Raw genomic sequence first — 19736 nt, forward strand, 5'->3', positions numbered from 1 at the left:
ACAGCATTGTTGAGTTAAAAAAAAAAAAAAAAGTCTGTACTGTTTCAGCTTTATTATTTCTCAGTCAAATTGATTGCAATTCAATTTGTGAAAAAAAAAATAAAGATGAGGAATAAAATAAAATACAAATTCTGGTTTCTATTTGCTCCTGTTTGATTTCAGGGCATGGACCTGAGAGTGGGAGAGCGGTTTGCAGCCGGCCGGGGGCGGGAGTGAGTGCAGCAGCTTCACAGGCTGGACACAAAGCTGGTCAGGGCCCATATTTCAGATTGGTTGACTTCCCCTCCAGGCACCTCAATATTTCTGGGGATAGCTATCTGTTACATAACACTTCTGGCTTCTCTATAGGGAGCAGGGTGCTTTTTGAAACCATGGCCTTGGCTAAGTAGCAGCTCCCTGCTTACCTGAGACCCATCTGATGAGGACATGCCAATACCTAGTATCAGAGAAGGAGGTATTACAAATTTCATAAGTTTGGATGAAAAGAAGTTCTCCCACAATGATGCTTTATTTTGAATACACTTGATTCTGGAGAAGCCTAGAGGTAGCTGAAGCAATTACCCTGGGCTGCCTTGGGAATGTTGCTCACTTACCTCCTCCCTGTCCTTTGAGAAGGCTGAGAGAAGAAATATGGCAAGGGGGGACAAAGCAATCCTGAACAAAATCTGATGAGCTCTCTGCAGGGGGCGATCGGGTTGCAGCTGTGATGGACAAGTTTGTTTTTACCCTGAAATAAAATAGTTTTCTGTAGCATACTGTTAGGTTAACAATAATTTAGATTATTAAATAGTATTAGCTTTGTAGCTAAACACAAGGCATGACCTGTGGCCTAGCAATGTTGCTGACCACAAGACAGAATGATAGCTAAGGCAGCCATTTTCTTATGTCAAGTGCCTTAACCATTTTGTTAGAAAAAGCAGAAATTAAGTCTGTGTACTGAGTACCAGCTGCAGGTAGGAGTAAGATAAGATAAGCGGGGCCCAGAAGGAAGAAGATGGTACTGCGGAGTACAGGAAAACAGATTGAATGTGTAAGATAACACTAACTTTTTTTCTTTTTGGAAAAGTACTGAGATTTGTAATGCACCATGTAAAGAGATGATTACCATAAATATTGCATATTCAATAACTTTGTAGTTTTCTTTGTTAGAAAATGTATAAAAGATAGCCCCACCCTTAAGTCGGGGCCATTTAGCCTCTTTGCTGTTTTATGGTCTTTACTCGAGTAAATAAACTGCAGTTAACCCTTCACACGTGTTGTCTGGTCTCTAAGCCAGCTAGACAATGGACACTAGGGAGTTTTCTCCCACGACACAGAGGAGGACCGGGGCGGGGAGGTCTGCAAACCCGGCTCTGAAAGGTGCTGCATGCAGGATTTTGTAAAGAAAACATTGCAAGAAAGCATTGGGGAAAAAAAGCATTGCAAAGAAAGCATTGACCCCCCCCCCCCCCATATTTGCATTGCACCTCTCATAACAGTACAGCCTGCAAAGAAAAAAAGAAGCTGTTTGGGAGCTGCAGCAGCAAGCGTTAACCCCAACCCCCTTTGGCGACCACATATATGAAATGCATTATGATGCAAACTTACTAAAGTCTTTAAAGACTTGCTAAAGGCCTTGGAACGTCCATGCATGGAGAAGTTTTGCAGATTGCCTGCTTGCTGCTAGGGGTGGGTGGGGTAGAATAGTCCTTTTTTTCTTTACAAGACATGCTGGCTGCACCACACCCTACCTAGCACTCCTCATCAAGCATTCCACCTCCCTCCCCCCTCCCTCCATTAACAGTCCACCCCGCACCCTTTGCAACTCTTTCCAGTAATTCCGTGACTCCATAAAAAATCCCCAAGCACAGCATCCCCACCACGCTGAGGCAGGTGCAGTCTCTGAAAACCAACCCAACCACCCACCCACACCAAATAAAACATGACACTTATATAAAGCAAAAATAAAACTTTACTGAAAAAGCTGTAGTTCAAAAGCTTAACTTAACAATATAAAACATATATACAAATGTAAACACATACACAGACAAGGTCGGTGGGACATATTACCTAAATATCACCCAGGATGCTGCATATCCTGGGTGTCGTGTCTGGCAGGCAGCGTCCTGCTGCCCTTGGACTTGGTTCTGATATGGTCATGGTTCTGATATGGAATGCAATGAAGTTCAGAAGGTTTGCAATATTGCCATATTGAAGGAAGTCATGTAATCACTCACTCAGAAGTTTCAAACTACTTGCAAAAAACTTACCATTATGGTGATGCTACAGTTGCCATAGGGAGCTATGTCCACTGCAGTGGCAGCACATGACAGGGGGTGCAGGGTTCACAGGTGGAGGGTACATGCAGGGGGGGTGGGAGGGCAGGAGGGTACATGGCTGGCAGGAGGGGAGAACATACACTATAGGTGGCGGGGGGCCCAAATAATTAAGAGGGGGTAGAAAATTAAAGGATTATTTCTCTCCCCCATATTATTATTATTATTAATAATAATAATAATAATAATAAGTTTGAGCAGACCCATCCCAACCTGCCTGAATTGTGTGCTGTGAGGAAGGACGGAGGAGTGAAGGAGGGTAAAAAGAAACCAACACACAGCGGCACCTATTGGCTAGAAGCCGGAATACATTGCCCCCTCATGATGAAGGGGATTAATTAGAAGTCTTTGGAGTCTCTGGCTGTTTGCACGAACAAAATGCACAGTTGGAGCCGGGTAACTAGAAAGGACACAAGTTAGTTTAAGGTGCTAAATGGACTCTAAAGTGCCGGAAAATCCTGGGTCATGCAAAAACAAATGCAGTTGCGTCAATGTAAAGGGGAAATTTTGTTTCATCTACAGACACCCTTAGTTTGCAGCCCCTACAGCTGTGGAGCGAAGCACCGGGCTCCGTGCAACTCAGGGGTTCCACAGGAAACTCTGCAGCAGCCTGGGAAGGCAGGCGAGCTCGGGAAGAAAATCAGCAAGTCTGATTTCCACAGCCCCCCCACCAGAGCCCGCCTGCCAGCCTGAGCTGTGTGGGGACCCAGTGTTTCCTTCCATAGCTACGGTGCCCCCCAGAACCACCTGAGCCAGGTGCCTGCAGGCGGGTGCTGCCGGGGGTGGGGGTGGCGGGGCATCACTGCCGCAGGGGAAAGCACCATCTCCCCTCCTCCCCGCCCCCGCAGCCCAGGGACCGCTCAACCTGCTGGCAGCTCACCCTCCCCTCCCCACTGCCAGAGAGGCAGCTAAGTGCAGGGTGCATGCACAACATGGGGGTTTTAAGGGCCCTTAATTGCAGTGGTGGGTTTAAAAATCCACCACTTCAATTCAGGACCCCTCTTTAATCTACACATGCCCTTAGGGCGCTTGTATATGTGAGGGGGGTTTAGTTCCTCTAAACTAAAACAGCGGGTCACAATTAAAAACACACCATTTCAATTTAGGGGCTTCCATCACAGTGACAGCCCGCCATCAGCTCACCCTTCCCACCACTCTGCCCCCTGCAACCATGGGCAGGCTCCACCAAAAAAAACTGCAAGGGCCCAATGTTTGTTTGTTTTTCTGGCACAGCCAGCCTGCCTCTCACATGGCCAGGGGGCAAGCTGCTGGTGGCTTTTGGACAGAGGTTAAACCAAGGTCACCTTCCAGGACATGGGAGGACTCTGGGATCTCCCATCCTGTCCAGCCAGGGGGTTGGACCAAGGTGGTCAGTGGCCCCAAGGCCCGCAGCACCAAGGTCACTGCCCCTCTGGAGCTTTGCAATAGGTACAAACCTCTTGCAGCCCCAGCAGAGCCTGCCGAGTTGCCAGCTCCTGCAGACAACACAGGCTCATCCTCAGCTACCGCTCCTACTTTCCCTAAGACCACTCATACAGAGGTCATCGTGGGAGACTCCCTCCTGAGGGGGACTGAGGGCGCAATCTGCCACCCCGACCCCTTAGCCCGGGAAGTCTGCTGCTTCCCGGGAGCCCGTATCTGGGACATAACCGAAAGGATCCCAAAACTTATTCGGCCCACCGACCACTACCCTATGCTCCTTACCAATGTGGGCATGAATGACACGGCTTGGAGCAATCCCAGCTGGGTCATGAGAGGCTACAGGGATTTGGGAGTGGGGCTTAAGGGGTTGGGGGCATAGGTGGTATTTTCCTCAATCCTCCCTGTTTCGGGCTATGGGCTGAGGAGGGAGAGGAGGATTGAGGTAGTTAACCAGAGACTGCGGCACTGGTGTCATCGTGAAGGCTTTGGCTTTCACGATCATAGTCCGCTCTTTGGTGAGAATGGCAGTGGCCTGCTGGGAAGAGATGGCTTCCACCTCACTCTGCTGGGGAGGAGGTTCTTCTCAGCCAGACTGGCTGACCTGCTCAACCAGGCTTTAAACTAAGCCCGCCAGGGGATGGGTGGATAACTGCCAGTGAAAGTCCACTAGGCAACTACTGCATAACCAGCAGGTTAGGGCACCCAAAGGAATCCACACCAACTCCAGCCCTGGAACGGTGTCCACCTGGGAGTGCAAGGAAGCCTAGGGCTTCCAATGGGACATTTACGTGTCTGTACACCAATGCCAGGAGTTTGGGGAACAAACAGGAGGAACTGGTTTTTCTGCTAAGCAAGAAAGACTATGATCTCATAGGGATAATGGAGACCTGGTGGAACTCCACCTATGACAGAGCCACAGGTATAGATGGCTATACCCTGTACAGGAGAGATCATGCAGATAAAAGGGATGGGGTTGTAGCTCTCTACATCAAGGAAAGATACATGTCCCTTAAAATTGACATTGGCACCCAGGGAGGATGACTGGAGTCCCTCTGGGTTAAAATATGTGGGGAACGTGGCACAGGGGACATCATGGTAGGAATCTACTACAGGCTTCCTAACCAGAAACAAGAGCTAGACCAGGAATTTGCCAGGCTGAGGCTACATGTTCTCGGTGCATGGCTGTCATGGGAGACTTTAACTACCTGGACATCTCATGGGAAGAGCACTTGGCCAAATCTGATTGGTCGCAAAGCTTCGTCACATGTGTAGACGAGCTCTACCTGACTACAGAGGTCCATGGGCCAACAAGAAGTAAAGCGCTGCTGGACCTGGTACTGGTCAAAGGAGATGACCTAGTCAGTGATCTAAGAATCAATGGAAAAATGCGTGATAGTGACCATGAGCTGATCACTTTTACTATCCATCGCAAAGCTGGCAAGTCAGTCAGCAATGCAGAAGTCCTCGACTTTAGGAAAGCTGACTTTGACAAGCTCAGGAGGCTCGTTGTCAAGGCCCTAAGGGACCATGATTCAACAGAAAGAAGAGTCCAAGAGGAGTGGTTGCTCCTCAAGGGAGCAATCCTGACAGCACAAGGGTTGTCCATCCAATCTTGGAGGAAGGGTAGCAAAAGGGCACAGCAACCCCCTTGGCTCAGCAGGGAACTTGAGTATCTCCTACACCTAAAAAGAAAGACTTACAAAGGATGGAAGGATGGAATAACCACCAAAGAGGACTACTCAGTCCTGGTCTGTGCCTGCAGGGAGCGGACCAGGAAAACCAAGGCTGCAATTGAACGCCATCTGGCTTCTCATATCAAGGGTAATAAATAGTCCTTTTTCATATATTTAGGGAGTCGGAAAAAAAGCAAGGGTAACACTGGACCCCTGCGGAACCAAACGGGACAGCTGATAACCAACACCAAGGAAAAGGCCAATCTACTTAATGGGTACTTCGCATTGGTCCAATGGGACCACCCTGCTTAGCATGACACGGGACAACCAAGGTGAGGGCATATTTACACCCAGCACTGGTGTAGACCTTGTAAAGGAACACCTTAGGAGGCTGGATATTTTCAAGTCAGCTGGTCCTGACAGATTACATCCTAGAGTACTCAAAGAGCTGGTATGTGTCATAGCCCAACCATTGGCAAAAATATTTGAAAACTCGTGGCACTCAGGCAAAGTACTTGAAGACTGAAAGAAGGCTAATGTGGTACCCATCTTCAAGAAAGGGCAGAAAGTAGATCCCAGGAATTACAGGCCAGTCAGCTTGACCTCAATCCCTGGTAAGATTCTGGAGAAAATTATCAAAAAGACCCTTCTTGATCAGCTGGCTGATGGCAACATCCTGAGGGACAGCCAGCATGGGTTTGTCGTGGGTAGGTCTTGCCTGACCAATCTCATCTCCTTCTATGACCAGGTGACATACCACCTGGACAAGGGAGAAGAGATTGACATCATATATCTGGATTTTTAAAAAGCCTTTGATCTGGTGTCCCATGATCTCCGTGACCAGTGGTGTTCCCCAAGGCTCTGTCCTTGGACCGGTTTTCTTCAACATCTTTATCAACAATGTGGACATTGGTGTCAGAAGCTTGCTGGCCAAGTTGGCCGATGACACTAAACTTTGTGGCATAGCATCCACACCTGAGGACAGGCCAGTGATCCAGGCTGACTTGGATAAGCTTAGTAAGTGGGCAGATACAAACCTGATGATATTCAATACCAAAAAATGCAAGGTACTCCACCTCGGGGAAAAAAATAGGCTCAGCAGTGCTACGCTCGCTAGCACTAGGGCTGAAAGAGACTTGGTGGTCATGTTTGACCACAAGATGAACATGAGCCACCAATGTGATGTCGCAGCTGGTAAAGCAAACAAAACTCTGGCTTTCATCCATAGATGCTTCTCAAGTAAATCTCAGGATGTCATCCTACCGCTGTACTCGGCCTTGGTGAGGCCGCAGCTGGAGTACTGCATCCAATTCTGGGCTCCACAGTTCAAGAAGGATGTTGAGAAGCTTGACAGAGTCCAGAGAAGAGCCATGTGCATGATCAGGGGGCAAGAGAATAGGCCCTATGATGAGAGGCTGAGAGCCATGGGACTCTTCAGCTTGAAAATGTGCAGGCTCAGGGGTGACCTGGTGGCAGCCTATAAATATAAGGGGTGTGCATCAGGATCTGGGGGAACACCTGTTCACCAGAGCATTCCAAGGGATAACAAAGATCAACGGTCATAAACTCCTCCATGACCATTTTGGGCTGGACATAAGGAAAAACTTCTTTACTGTCCAAGCCCCCAAGGCCTGGAATTGACTCCCTCCAGAAGTGGTGCAGGCAGCTACTCTGGACTCTTTCAAGAAATGTTTGGATGCTTATGTTGCTGGGATCCTTTGACCCCAGCTGACTTCCTGCCCCTGGGGCAGGGGGCTGGACTTGATGATCTTCAAGGTTTGGATTTGGATGAAGGTGTTGAAAGCACCTTGTCCAAATTCGCAGATGACACTAAACTATGGGGTATAGTAAACACACTGAAGGGCAGGGAGCGAATTCAGGCAGATTTGGACAGACTGGGGCGCAGACCCTTCCCTGCTGCCATGCTTTGGCCCCCGGGCCGTGGTTGCCAACCCCTGGTTTAACCTTCGCACCCCTACACTGCAGAGCGCCGCTACTTCTCCCGGGTGTTGTGGGATCAATTGGATGCTACCAGCAAGGTCCAGTTGCACTCCCAGGATAGGGTTACCATCGGTCCGGTTTTCCCGAACATGTCCTCTTTTTGAGTCCTCCCAGGATAACCCGGGGACCAGGGACCCTCAGCAGCACGGTCCTGCTACACCAGGTGGGCAAAATGGCGGGCCCAGACGCGGGCGGACTCCATTTCCCAGCAGCCCCCGGCTGCGGCGGTTTCCATGGAGACCCCAGCATCCACGGCGCTCTGACAGCGCTAGGGTTTCTATGGAGACCGGCCCGCCCCCTGCCCCTACCAGAGCTCCTCCCTGCCTGGCAGCGGCTCTGCTCCGCTCCCAGCGCTGCTCCTTCCCCTAGGCAGCGCGGTGGCGTCACCGCGCTAAGTGACGATGACGCCACCATTGTGACGCCAGGACGGCGCGCGGGGCACGCTGGGTAGCGTAGTCCGAGCCGGGCCGGGTTGGGCGGCCGCAGCTCGGGACCGCTGCAGGAGCTACCGCCGGGAACATGGCGGGGCTGGGCAGCGGCGAGCGCTGGGCCGAAGGTAGCGCGGGCCTGGGGGGGTCGCGCGGGGCGGGCCGGGCCGGGCCGGGCCGGGCCGGGTCTGGTCTGACGGGCGGCTCTTTGCAGCACTGCTGGATGCGCACCGGCGGAGAGCGCGCGGCGCGGACGGGAGCGGCGGCGGCTCCGGCTCGTGCGGTTGCAGCTGCGCGGCCGCGAGGCAGGAGCGGGGCCCGGCGCGAGCGGCGGAGCCCGGCGCCGCCTACACGGAGGAGCAGGTGTGCGGCGTGCAGAGGTAGCGGCGCCCCTTCTCCGCGCGGGCGGGCGGGCGGACAAGACGGGGCTGGGCAGGCGGCGGCCCGCGGGCCACCCGGAGGTGGCCCCCCATCCCAAGGGTGCAGCACGGGGGGCCCCGCCACCCGGCAGAGCCGGCAGCCTGGGGCAGCCCTGGACATGTCACAAATCCGGGCCCAGACGTGGAGCCCTGTGGTGTCAGGCCTGGCCTCCCCTGACCACACCTGGCTGCCGGGAGCTGCTGTTGCCAGCAAAAGTTTGTTCCCCAGTGTTTTCCCACCCTGACACCTTCTCCCTGCATGTCAGGGTGCAGAGGTTTCCGAAGGGCAGCTTTGAAGCCCCAGGAGCGCACCAGGTTTAATGTGCAGCGCTTCGCTTATAAAGGCAGAATCACTTAATTATTTGGGAGCGAAGGGAAAGCTGAGCAGAGCCTTGGGATCCTGGATGTCGGCTCGGGCTTACTAGTGTAGTAGACATGCAGCGCCCAGCAAAAGAAGGGTGGGATGAAGAGGACGTGACTTTTAAACAAGTGCCTCTCGTCTACAAAGACCTCCCCTGGAAGGCGCCCCTGCACCCGTGCTGAATTCAGCTGGCTTCAGAGAGTTTGTGTGTGGAGATAGGCATCCACTATGGGCATTTCTTTTCAGGACAGTGCCTTAGTCATGAAATGAGGGTTATCAGAGGCAAAGTAATGCAGTGCCTTCAGATACTGTCCACACTTTCCTCACAGCCTAGTCAGTGCAGTTGGGTCCTGATATACAACCCTTCCAGCCGTGAACTGCTTCAGTAGGAACCAGCCTATCCCTACCCCTGGTTGCCTACCAGTGAGGTTGAATCGGTGGTTCAAGCACCACCTTGGCCTGTGGGAGACGAGGTTCAAGTTCAGCTCTTCCACAAACATCCTGTGTGACCCTGGACACTCTGTCTCAGTTGATCATCTGAAAATGAGGCTAATATGTTGCTTCCCTACTTCACAAGGATGTTGTCAAGCAAAATGTTACAGAGTATGAGGTGCCCAGGTTCTACCGGGGTGAGCCCATGTAAGTACCTAAGGCAATTAAACATTGTGGTGTGAGTAGAGAGATGACACTGGAAGACCAGACCAGCTCCTTTTCACTTTTTTGAGGTCAGACTTTGCCATCTAGTCTTCTCAAGTGAAAGTAATTTAAATAAATGAAGCCTAACTGTTCTATTTTAAGTGGCAGATGCTCTTGTTCACCTGACCTATATGAAACCAACTTCTGGTGTCCAGTTGCTAGGGAATAGATACCTAGGTTATAGATCTGCATGTTGCTGGTTGTTATGACACTGAGACCTACAAAAGCCTGTGATACTAAGTGGGTGCCACCACCCTCAATCTGTGGGGGTAGGGCTAGAACATCTGCTGTTTTGGCACATTTTTGCAAGCTTATGTGACGTTCTACTGAGATGCAGTTTAATTTGTGAGGTAAGAAATGAAGTAAAAAGGATAAAAGTTATGCTTTGTTAAAAATGTATATACTTGGTAACTGAAGAAAGGCGATATCATTTCCCAAAAAATGGGCAGGGCTTAGGTGCTGCTAGCCTGTCCTCCCCTCCTTGGTGGCACATTGCCCCTGTTTGTCTCTCTGTAAGGGCATTACAAGCACACCATAAGAGTTACACTACAACAGTGATTCTCAACCAGGGTGCCACAAGATCCTTTCGTGGGGGCCCTGAGGTGCCACAGCACAAGATAAACCCACCAATTTCAAATGGGAATCCATAGTGTTAAAATTATTCTGACCTTTTGTGGTCTCTGAGTTATTTGTAACAGAAAAAAACTGCTCTATTATTTTTCTGTAGTCAAAAAATGAGTGAAAACTACAGCTAGCATTTTCTGAGCAGTGCCTCAAGTCCAAAAAGGTTGAGAACTGCTGTTGTATACTGTAAGACCTGATGCACCCATACAGCTTAGGCCACCCTCAAGCTCTCGTGGTACCCAGCTGTTAAGCAAGGGCCTGACATACTGCTTTCACAATGATAAAGAACCCATAAGTTTTGGTGTGATGTATCTTTACGTCTGTTTATTCAACAAGCCAAATTACTTTCCCAGGAATTGTCTGCTAACCAATTTGATCTTGGAAAATCATTCAGTAATTGCCATTAAGCTGTAAATTTACCTAGTGGAAATCACTTAAGTCAGGAGTGTCAATGGTATGCATCAGGGCCAGATCTGACCCGTGGAACCCTATCATCTGGTCCATGGTGTTGTTTGTGAGTCTCAGACCAGCCCCATACACTGCATGCAGTGCATCCCCACCCCAGCTCTGCACACTGTTCATGGAAGGTGGAGCTGGTCTGGCATGCACTTTATGCAGGGCTGGATTCAGTGGGTATGCTTCACACAGCATGCGGGCCTGGGCCTGGGCAAGGGCACATGCCACACATGGCACCTATACTGGACCGGCCTTGCATGTTGGATCTGGGGCTGGTCTGAATTGGGCCCATAGGCTGGTTCTGCAGCTATTGTGGCTGATTTGACATGGGTACAGCATACAGTCCACACCCTGAACCAACCTTACACATTTCATGCATTACAGGGCTGGGGCCAAGGCATGTTGCATGCAGTACATGGGGCTGGAATTGGTGCGCATGCACTATAGTATATGCGGCATGCAGAGCTGGTTTGTTGCATGTGCTGAATGTGGCACCTGCAGCAGACTGGCCCTACTCAGTGGCTCTGGTGCACAGGGCTGGTCTGTGGGCTCAGTCCAACCTGCGAGGCCAAGTGAGTTTGATACCTCTGATCTCTAAGCTGTGTGGCGTGTGCGGCCACGCAGGCACACCTGGCAGTGCAGCGTGAGCGTGCATGTGCGGCCATGTACGCCACACAGCTTAGAGGGAACACTGCCTCTGACTTAGGTTGTTGACAGAATCACAAACTGCTGAATGCCCAGAGTGACAGTGATTGGAGCTTTTTTTGCACGATTATGTATGAAAGTCGCCTGTTGATGGTGAAAGTTGTGATACAGGTGGAGTGTGATATAAAGTGGAATGATTTTATCTGATTTTATTATATTTATGATTTTATCAGTAGAGCAACAAGTGGTGGGTGATCTTGGAGACTTGTCCTCTAAGTGAGCTCTTCCCAATTGATGGTTGAGTTTCCCTGATGGGAAAGTTTGCATTGTTTCGGCCTCTGTGTCAGCTGCTTTATGGCTGGATAGAGTTAACAGGGATGCCCAGTCTGTCCTGTTCTTTAGCCCTCAGAATTCCTTTACAATCAGTGATAAACTCACCTGCAGTTCCTGACATGGTGCTGTACTTCCTTATGTGTCTTAACAATGTACAGAGTGTGTCTACTACTTTTTTTTTTTGCCATATTGAGTGATTTTACTTGGTATCTTGTAAGATATCTTTTCCAAGTTGGACTTGGAGGGAAGGCAGTACGTAAAAAAAATAATAATTTGTGTACACTTTCAGAATAAAGAAGTGTAGGAATTATTATGAAATTTTGGGAGTTGAGAGGGATGCAAGTGAGGAAGATTTGAAGAAAGCTTACCGAAAACTGGCCCTTAAATTTCACCCTGATAAGAACCGAGCTCCAGGAGCAACTGAAGCTTTTAAAGGTATGTGAGATGACCAGTGTTTTTTCTTTTTTAAATAGAATTTCCCAGCACAACTTGTTTTACATTGTACCATCATACTTCAGCTGAAGACTTCATACAAACTTCTATATGGTTTTTAATTTACACAGGCAATGATAGGATGCACTCATTTGTTTTTAAAGAAAATCCCATAGCTGCCTGACTGTAGACTTCCCCCCATCAAACACACCTCTCAAAGCCCAGAATTCTGTCATAAAGGAAAAGGCACTGAAGTATCTACTTCCAAATTTTCCTGAAGTTTCAGAGATGTTTATGAGCAGCACTGTTGGTATTGAAGGGCAGTTTTACATGTGCTCTGAGTGTGGTGGGGGGAGGCACTTTAATTAGAGCAGCTCTGAGAGCTGCTCTGATTAAAGCACCACAGTGTCTCATGTATCAGCATCCCCATGCTTCAAAATGGCAGCGGGGGCGCTTGCACTAAATCTTATTGAACGAGCTTTAGCATTTTGAAGCACAGAGATGCTGATACACAAGACGCAGGAGAATGCTGGAGCATGGTAATTACCTTACTCTAGCTGTAATTCCAGCGCATCAGAGCAGACTCCCAGCACGTTTACAGGAACTTGAAGAGCCCTTGGTCTGCTTGATTAGCATCTTACCTGGTTGTCTAGTCAACCATTTTTCAGTATGTTGTTTCACAGATTACAACTTAAAATCATGAAAACAGTGAAAGATTGAGTGCACTATTCTATTGCTATAGATTTTAGAATAAGTTTACAATATATAAGCTGTACTAACAACACCGGTGTTTAAAGATTTATAACTTTTACCTTCTTACTATCTCACAGCTATAGATAGAACTGTCATTAGGTAGAATTGAGCAAAACAAGTCCTTCATTATCCAGTGTTAAGATAGGGAAAGATGTGAAGTTGTGAAGGGTTTTTTTCTGTTTTGGTTAAGAGATTGGACTTCACCACAAGTTTGCTTAAGAATATGACTGTGAAAGATGTATTTCAAATAGTATTGAGATCTTACAAAAACTCTACTTTTAAACTCAGCTGTTCCTTATATAAAAGTTGTATGTTTGGAAAAGCTATGTGAGCATAACTTTACCAAGAGACAGGTAGTGTGTAGCTGAAGATGGCAGTGTCTTTCTGGAGAGTAGGTCATGGAGTGGATTGGTGGTTGCTTTTGGGTGGTTTCATCCTTTGTACACCATTTGGAAGACGCAGAACCAGTGAGCATTTTGAGGTCCTTCTAATTCTTTAATTTCAGATCCTGGTGAATGCCCACATGTATCCAGATTGACTTTTAGTGCCAGTCTCAGATTGGACAGGGCACTAAGTGCCCTCTTGGGCTTCTTGGGCGTTCTTTCAGGTCAAGGTTAAGGCATATAGATAGAGGGGATGAGAGAGCTTGTTTTAAACATTCTGGAGAATGAAAACCACCTACTCCTTTTTATTGGCACTGTACATAATATGGCCAAAAATTGATGGCCTTTGGCCTTACCAAGATAATTTTAGGAATTTTTAAATTATTTACTTTTTAACATGCCAATTATTGAAATTTCCCTCATACTTAAAATTTTGTTCTCCAGCGATAGTGTTGCTATAGAGCAAGAGTGGGCAATTATTTTGGCTGGAGGGCCATTTAATGCATTTTGGGGAGCTGTCAAGGGCCACATCCATCTTGCTCTTCTCTTCTCTCTCGCTTGCTGTGTCTTTCTCACTCACACTCATGCTGTGTTGTGCATGCGTGCTGTCTGTTGCGCGTGCGCTGTCTCTTGCTGTCTTCCCTCCTTCCCCCTCCCTCCAGAACTGGTCCAAAGCTATAGTTCACCAGGAGCCCTAACATTCAGCTGTGGATGAAGGCAGAAGCCTCTGGTGTTCTGGGTGGGTGGTAGTGTCAACTGTGGGTGTAGCCAGCAGGTTCCAGAGCCCAGATACAGAACCTGCCAGCAGTACCCACTGCTGGGGCTGCCATCTGCCCAACATGGCAGGAGCTCCTGCCTGGGTCCATAGCTGAGTACTGGGGGTCCTGACGAATTACAACTTCGGATTGGGTTCTGGAGGCAGGAAAGGAGGGGGAGAGAGACAGAGAGAGAGACACTGCTGCCCATCTGGCACAGCAGAAGCTCTTGCCTGGGCCCATGGCTGTTGCTGCCAGCAGGTTCTGGGTCAAGGTTCCAGGCAGGAGCTTCCACTGTGCTGGGAGGGTGGGGGCGTCAGCTGTGGACACCACTGGCAAGTTCTGCATCTGGGCTCCTGACTCTGTCCACAGCCAGCCCGCTCACAGCGACAGAAGCCCTGCCCAGGTGTGCAGCTGATGCCACCGCATAACGGGCTGATGTTGCTGGGCAGAAGCAGTGCCGCTCACTCAGCACCATGCAGTGGCCAAACCCACTGGCCACCCACAAGCCAGATCCAACGAATTGGTGAGCCGGATGCGGCCCCCCGCTATAGAGCCTTACTCTTGAAAACAGTCCCCTGATGGCTAGTAGAACTTGCCTAGCTCTGTGCCTTAAAAAGGATTGCCAGCAGATGGCATATATCAGATGAAGACTATCCATATCATCAGGCCTTGGTTCCTTTCTTTCTGTTTATATATGAGGAGTTTGCTCTGCCCCTGCTGCTGTTAATCTTAGAACCGTGTTGCTTAGACTGAGGTATGCATACCCCTAGGGATATGTGGCAAGCTTCTGGAGGATATGTAAAAGGAAGGAATAGGAAAGAGACAGGAAAGGCTGCTAGCAAGAATAGCATTGAATTATCCCCCTTAGTTACTAATTTTGAATTGGTATGTAGATACGTACTTTGTCGAGAACCTTCTGTTTGGTTTCAGACTTGGTAAAAAGTTGGATTGTCACAGTCTTCTGGTAGATTTCTACAATGGAGGGCCCCCTAGTTTAGTTTCATGAGCATTTTAACTCCTTCAGTATGCTGTTGGGTGCCTCACCTTCCTGCTGTTCTCCAGGATAAGTGAGCAGAATTTATAGTGTTACTTACTTTGTTCTTAGCATGGCACATAAAATGAACAATTACTCTCTCTTGCCAAAAGATCTAGTATTATACTTTGAGAAGCAGAAATTAAGCCTGTGCCTATTTATCGCTACTCTCCTTGTTGACTTGAAAATATTGTGTGATGTTCATTTATTCATTCACTTTTCATTTATTCTTCAGCAATAGGTAATGCTTTTGCAGTACTGAGCAACCCTGAAAAGCGACTACGGTATGATCAGTTTGGAAATGATGAAGAGACTTTCAGCACTGCCCATGCCAAGCACTATAATTATTACAGGGAATTTGAAGCAGATATCACACCTGAAGAAATATTCAACATGTTTTTTGGTGGGCACTTCCCTACAGGTTAGTGTCAGCTTATAATGTCTTTTGAAGTCTAAAGAATTGATATTAAACAGTGGAGGAAAGTTGTCTTTACTTTCTATTGCTTAAGAGCCTAATGATACTTTACATACCAGTACAACTATCACGAAAATACCTGTTGCTTTTACTCTTTTGCCTGATGTAGCTAGCAAGCTCTTGCAGTTCACAATATTAAATTGGGTTTATAATATCTTCAGACTTTCAGAATTCATGAAAACTAGCCTGATCTTACCTCCTTGCTACCACAGGCATTTCTGTTTAGCTCAGCAAGCTATGCAGTGTATTCCAAGGTACCATCTTCAGCTGCTTTCTGCTTTTGAGGATTTCTGACCACCGTTGGGCTGCAGTAAAAGCTGAGGCAGGTTAAATTCTGGCTTATATAGAGATACCGTTGCTTTTCTTTCACCACTGCTTGAATTCAGGTATAGTTTGGAAGTGCAAGATGTGTTTGGATATGGACGGTGACTACAAGAAGGTATGCTGTGGCAGCAGTACAAACTCTTTAATAATTAGCGTACTTATGTGACCATGGATGAAAGAGAGATGGTGCTCATTTGGCTTGCTTTATGTACATTCTCTTGTCTAGAATCATAGAAAATTAGGGTTGGAAGGGACCTCAGGAGGTCATCTAGTCCAACCCCCTGCTTGAGTGAGTGAATAGGGACAGCAGACAGGGCAAGCAATTTGCAGGCAGTTTGCTGGTAGCAAGAGGAGGAAGAGGAACAAGAAGAGAAGCCAGGAACCAGATCCTGCCCAGGAAAGATAAGTGATCCAGAACTGCTTGTGCCTTTGGCTTGCTGAGTGTTTGTTTGGTGGGCTGTGTGAGTTTGGGGCATATGCTCTGAGAAGCTGGGAGTGTTGCTAGTTGAGTGATTGATGATTGCTGAGTGATTGATGCCTGTGCCTGACAGAAGCCCTATGGAGGGGCTGGAGCAGGCCCAGCAGGTATAAAAGGAGACTCCCCAAGCAAACAGGGCAAGCAGTTTGCAGACAATTCGCTGGTCAATTTGTCCCCCCACCTTGAGAGGAGAGCCTTTCAGTTTGTTGTGAGGAAGCAGGGAAAAAGGAACCCTTTGGGGCCAAGGAACAGTAAACAGGCCTGCTTTCAGAAGAGTTTGGTAGGGAAGGTGTGCTTGGAAGAAGGGAAATAAGAGAAAAGAGGCAGATTATGAGACCCAGGGAAATGGCTGGAGGACATCACAATGCCAGAGCCACTGTCACTGCCTTTGTTTGTACTTGTGAGGTTTCTGTCCAGGCAGGACTGCTCACCATGGAGGCTTCCACCCAAGTCCAGATTTGGCACTGTAGGCATTGTGGCTTGCAGGTTCCTTCCAGTGACATCCAGGTGGGAGAGTGCTTGCAATGTGAGCGCTGCGTCCTGGGGGTCTCTCAGGGACCAGGCAAGATAGCACAGAAGGAGGTGGTAAGGCTCCAAAGCATCCTCCACCATGAGGAGTTCATTGATTTGATGCTGGAGGAGACCTCCAGGATTGTGGAAGAAGAACAGCCAGAGTCAGTGCTAGAGAAGGAGAGAGGACATGGACTTCCAGGAAGGTGGAAGCTAGAAGCTTGCGACCTCTGATAGCAAGCAGAAATCTTCATCTCCACCTCTAGCAGTTAGTCTGGAGAACAGATATGCAGTCCTAGCAACAGAGAGGGAGGAGCATGTTCCATTGGTGAAGGAAGACAGGCCAGGCCTCGCCAAGGTGTGAAGGATCAACAAAACCACCACCAAGAAGAAGTAACGGGCAGAGGTGGTTGGAGACTCCCTTCTGTGGGGGACGGGAGGGATCCATCTGTTGACATGACCTGTTGTCTCAGAAAGTCAGCTACTTGCCCAGAGCCTGGATCCAGATGTCATGGAAGATTACTGAGACTCATCCAGCCCTCTGACTACTACCCCATTCTGCTCGTCCATGTGGGCACCAATGATACTGCCAGGGGAGACCCTGAGCAGATCAAAAGTGACAACAGAGCTCTGGGTGCAAGGGTAAAGGGAACCGGGGCTTAGTTGGTGTTCACTTTGATCCTTCTGGTCAAGGGAAAGGGCCCAGGCAGGAACAGGTGCATCCTGCAGATCAAGACCTGGCTGCACAAGTGGTGTTGCCAGCAGGACTTTGGCTTCTTTGACCATGGGATGATGTTCCAAGAAAACAGATTGCTAGGAAGAGACAGGATCCACCTGACAAAGAGAGGGAAGAGCATCTTCACAGGCAGGTTTGCTAACCTAGTGGGGAGGGCTTTAAACTAGGTTCTCTGGGGGATGGAGACCAAAGCCCTGAGGTAAGCGGGGAAGAGGGGGACCAGGAGGAAGAGCAAACAGGAGGGGGCAAGAGGGGAGGTGTTCTCATTCTTCCTGACAAATCAGGGCAATCAACTACTTACCTCAGTTTCCTGTACATGAATGCAAAGAGCCTGGAAAGCAGTCAGGAAGAATTGGAAGTCTTTGCACAGTCATGGAACTATGACATGATTGGAATAACAGAGACTTGGTGGGAGCTCGCATGACTAGAGCACTGTCATGGATGGGTATAAACTATTGAGGAAGGACAGGCAGGGGAGAAGGGGAAGAGGAGTTGCATTTTATGTAAAAAAGCCATATGATTGCTCAGAGCTCCAGTATGAAACTGGAGATAGGACTGTCGAAAGCCTCTGGGTTAGGGTCAGAGGAGAGAGCAACCAGGGTGATGTGGTGGTGGGGGTGTGATATTGACCATCAGACCAGGAGGAAGTGATGGATAAGGCTTTCTTCCAGTAGCTAGCTGAAGTTTCCCAGTCACAGGCTCTGGTTCTCGTGAGGGATTTCAGTCACCCTGACATCATCTGGGAGGGCAATCCACCAGTGTGCGGGCAATCCAGGAAATTTTTGGAGACTGTTGGGGACAACTTCCTGGTGCAAGTGCTGGAGCAGCCAACTAGGGACTGTGCTGTTCTTGGCCCACTGCTCACAAATAGGGAAGAATTGGTGGGGAATGCACTAGTAGATGGCAGCATGGGCAGCAGCAACCACGAGATGATTGAGTTCAGGATCCTGAGGAAAGAAAGGAGGGAGAGCAGCAGAGTAAGGACCCTGGACTTTAGAAAAGCAGACTTTAACTCGCTCAAGGAACTCATGGGCAGGATCCTCTGAGAAGCCAGTCTGAGGGGGAGAGGAGTCCAGAGAGCTGTCTGTACTTTAAATAAGCCTTACTGAGAATGCAGGAATAAACCATCCTGATGTACAGGAAGACTAGCAAGTATGGCAGAAGAGTAGCTTGGCTTAGCAAGGAACTCTTTAGTAAACTAAATCATAAAATGAAGCTTATTAGAAGTGGAAACTTGGACAAACAACTAAGGAGCAGAATAAGAGTATTGCTTGGGCATGCAGGAAGGAAGTCAGGAAGGCCAAAGTGCAATTGGAGTTGCAGCTAGCAAGGGACGTGAAAGGTAACAGAAAGGGTTTCTACAAATATGTCAGTAACAAGAGGAGGATCAGGAAAAGTGTGGGTCCCTTACTGAATGGGGGAGGCAACCTTGTGACAGGATGCGGAAAAGGCTATTTAGAAAAGCTGGACATATACAAGTCCATGGGGCCAAATGGGATGCACCCAATGGTGCTGAGAGAAGTTGGTTGATGTGATTGCAGAGCTGCTGGCCATCACCTTTGAAAACTCGTGGGAATCAGAAGAGGTCCCAGCTGATTGGAAAAGGGCAAGCACAGTGCCTGTATTTAAGAAAGGGAAAAAGGAGGAGCCAAGGAACTACAGACCAGTCAGTCTCACCATAGTCTCCAGAAAAATCATGGAGCAGATCCTCAAGGAGTCCATTTCTAAGCACTTGGAAGAGAAAAAGATGATTAGGAACAGTCAGCATGGATTCACTACTGACAAGTCATGCCTGACCAACCTGAGTGCCTTTTATGACAAGGTGACTGGCTCTGTGGATTCAGGGAGACCAGTGGATGTGGTTTACCTTGATTTTTAGCAAGGCTTTTGATATGGTCTCCCACAGCATTCTTGCAGGCAAACTAAGGAACTATGGGCTGGATGAATGGACTATAGGATGGATAGAAAACTGGCTAATTAAGTTGACTAAGTAAGACCAGTCCTGTCGGCCTCTCCTCATAAGTCATGTGCCCCAGCCCCCTCACCATTTGTATTGCCCTCTGCTGGACTTGCTCCAATTTGTCCACATCCTTTCTGTAGTAGGGGGCCCAAAACTGGACACAGTACTCCAGATGTGGCCTCATCAGTGCTGAATAGAGGGGAATAATCACTTCCCTTGATCTACTGGCAACACTCCTGACAATGCAGCCCAGGATGCCATTAGCCTTCTTGGCAACAAGGGCACACGGCTGGCTCATATTCAGCTTATTTTCCACTGTTACCCCTAGGTCCTTTTCTGCAGAGCTGCTGCCTAGCCAGTCAGTCCCCAGCCTGTACTGGTACATGGGATTGTTCTGTCTTAAGTGAAGGACCTTGCACTTATCTTTATTGAGCCTCATGAGATTTCTTTGGTTCCATCCTCCAATTTGTCTCGGTCTCCCTGAATCCTAGCCCTACCCTTGAGCTTATCTACAACTCCCC

General features: G+C 48.6%; 1 protein-coding gene across 1 annotated transcript in view; it reads left to right on the top strand.

Annotated features, from left to right (window-relative positions):
* The first annotated feature begins 7860 nt into the window (after positions 1 to 7860).
* Positions 7861 to 19736, top strand: part of DNAJC18 (DnaJ heat shock protein family (Hsp40) member C18) — a 38743-nt gene continuing 26867 nt past the window's right edge. Inside the window, exons 1-4 of the mRNA XM_019487166.2 lie at positions 7861 to 7967; positions 8054 to 8219; positions 11663 to 11808; positions 14968 to 15153. Of these exons, the coding sequence (XP_019342711.2) occupies positions 7931 to 7967; positions 8054 to 8219; positions 11663 to 11808; positions 14968 to 15153 (535 nt within the window). The 5' untranslated portion in view covers positions 7861 to 7930. The remainder of the gene's footprint in view (positions 7968 to 8053; positions 8220 to 11662; positions 11809 to 14967; positions 15154 to 19736) is intronic.

This window comes from Alligator mississippiensis, chromosome 9 (genome assembly GCF_030867095.1).
Source record: "Alligator mississippiensis isolate rAllMis1 chromosome 9, rAllMis1, whole genome shotgun sequence".
In the NCBI taxonomy this organism is placed as follows: Eukaryota; Metazoa; Chordata; order Crocodylia; family Alligatoridae; genus Alligator; species Alligator mississippiensis.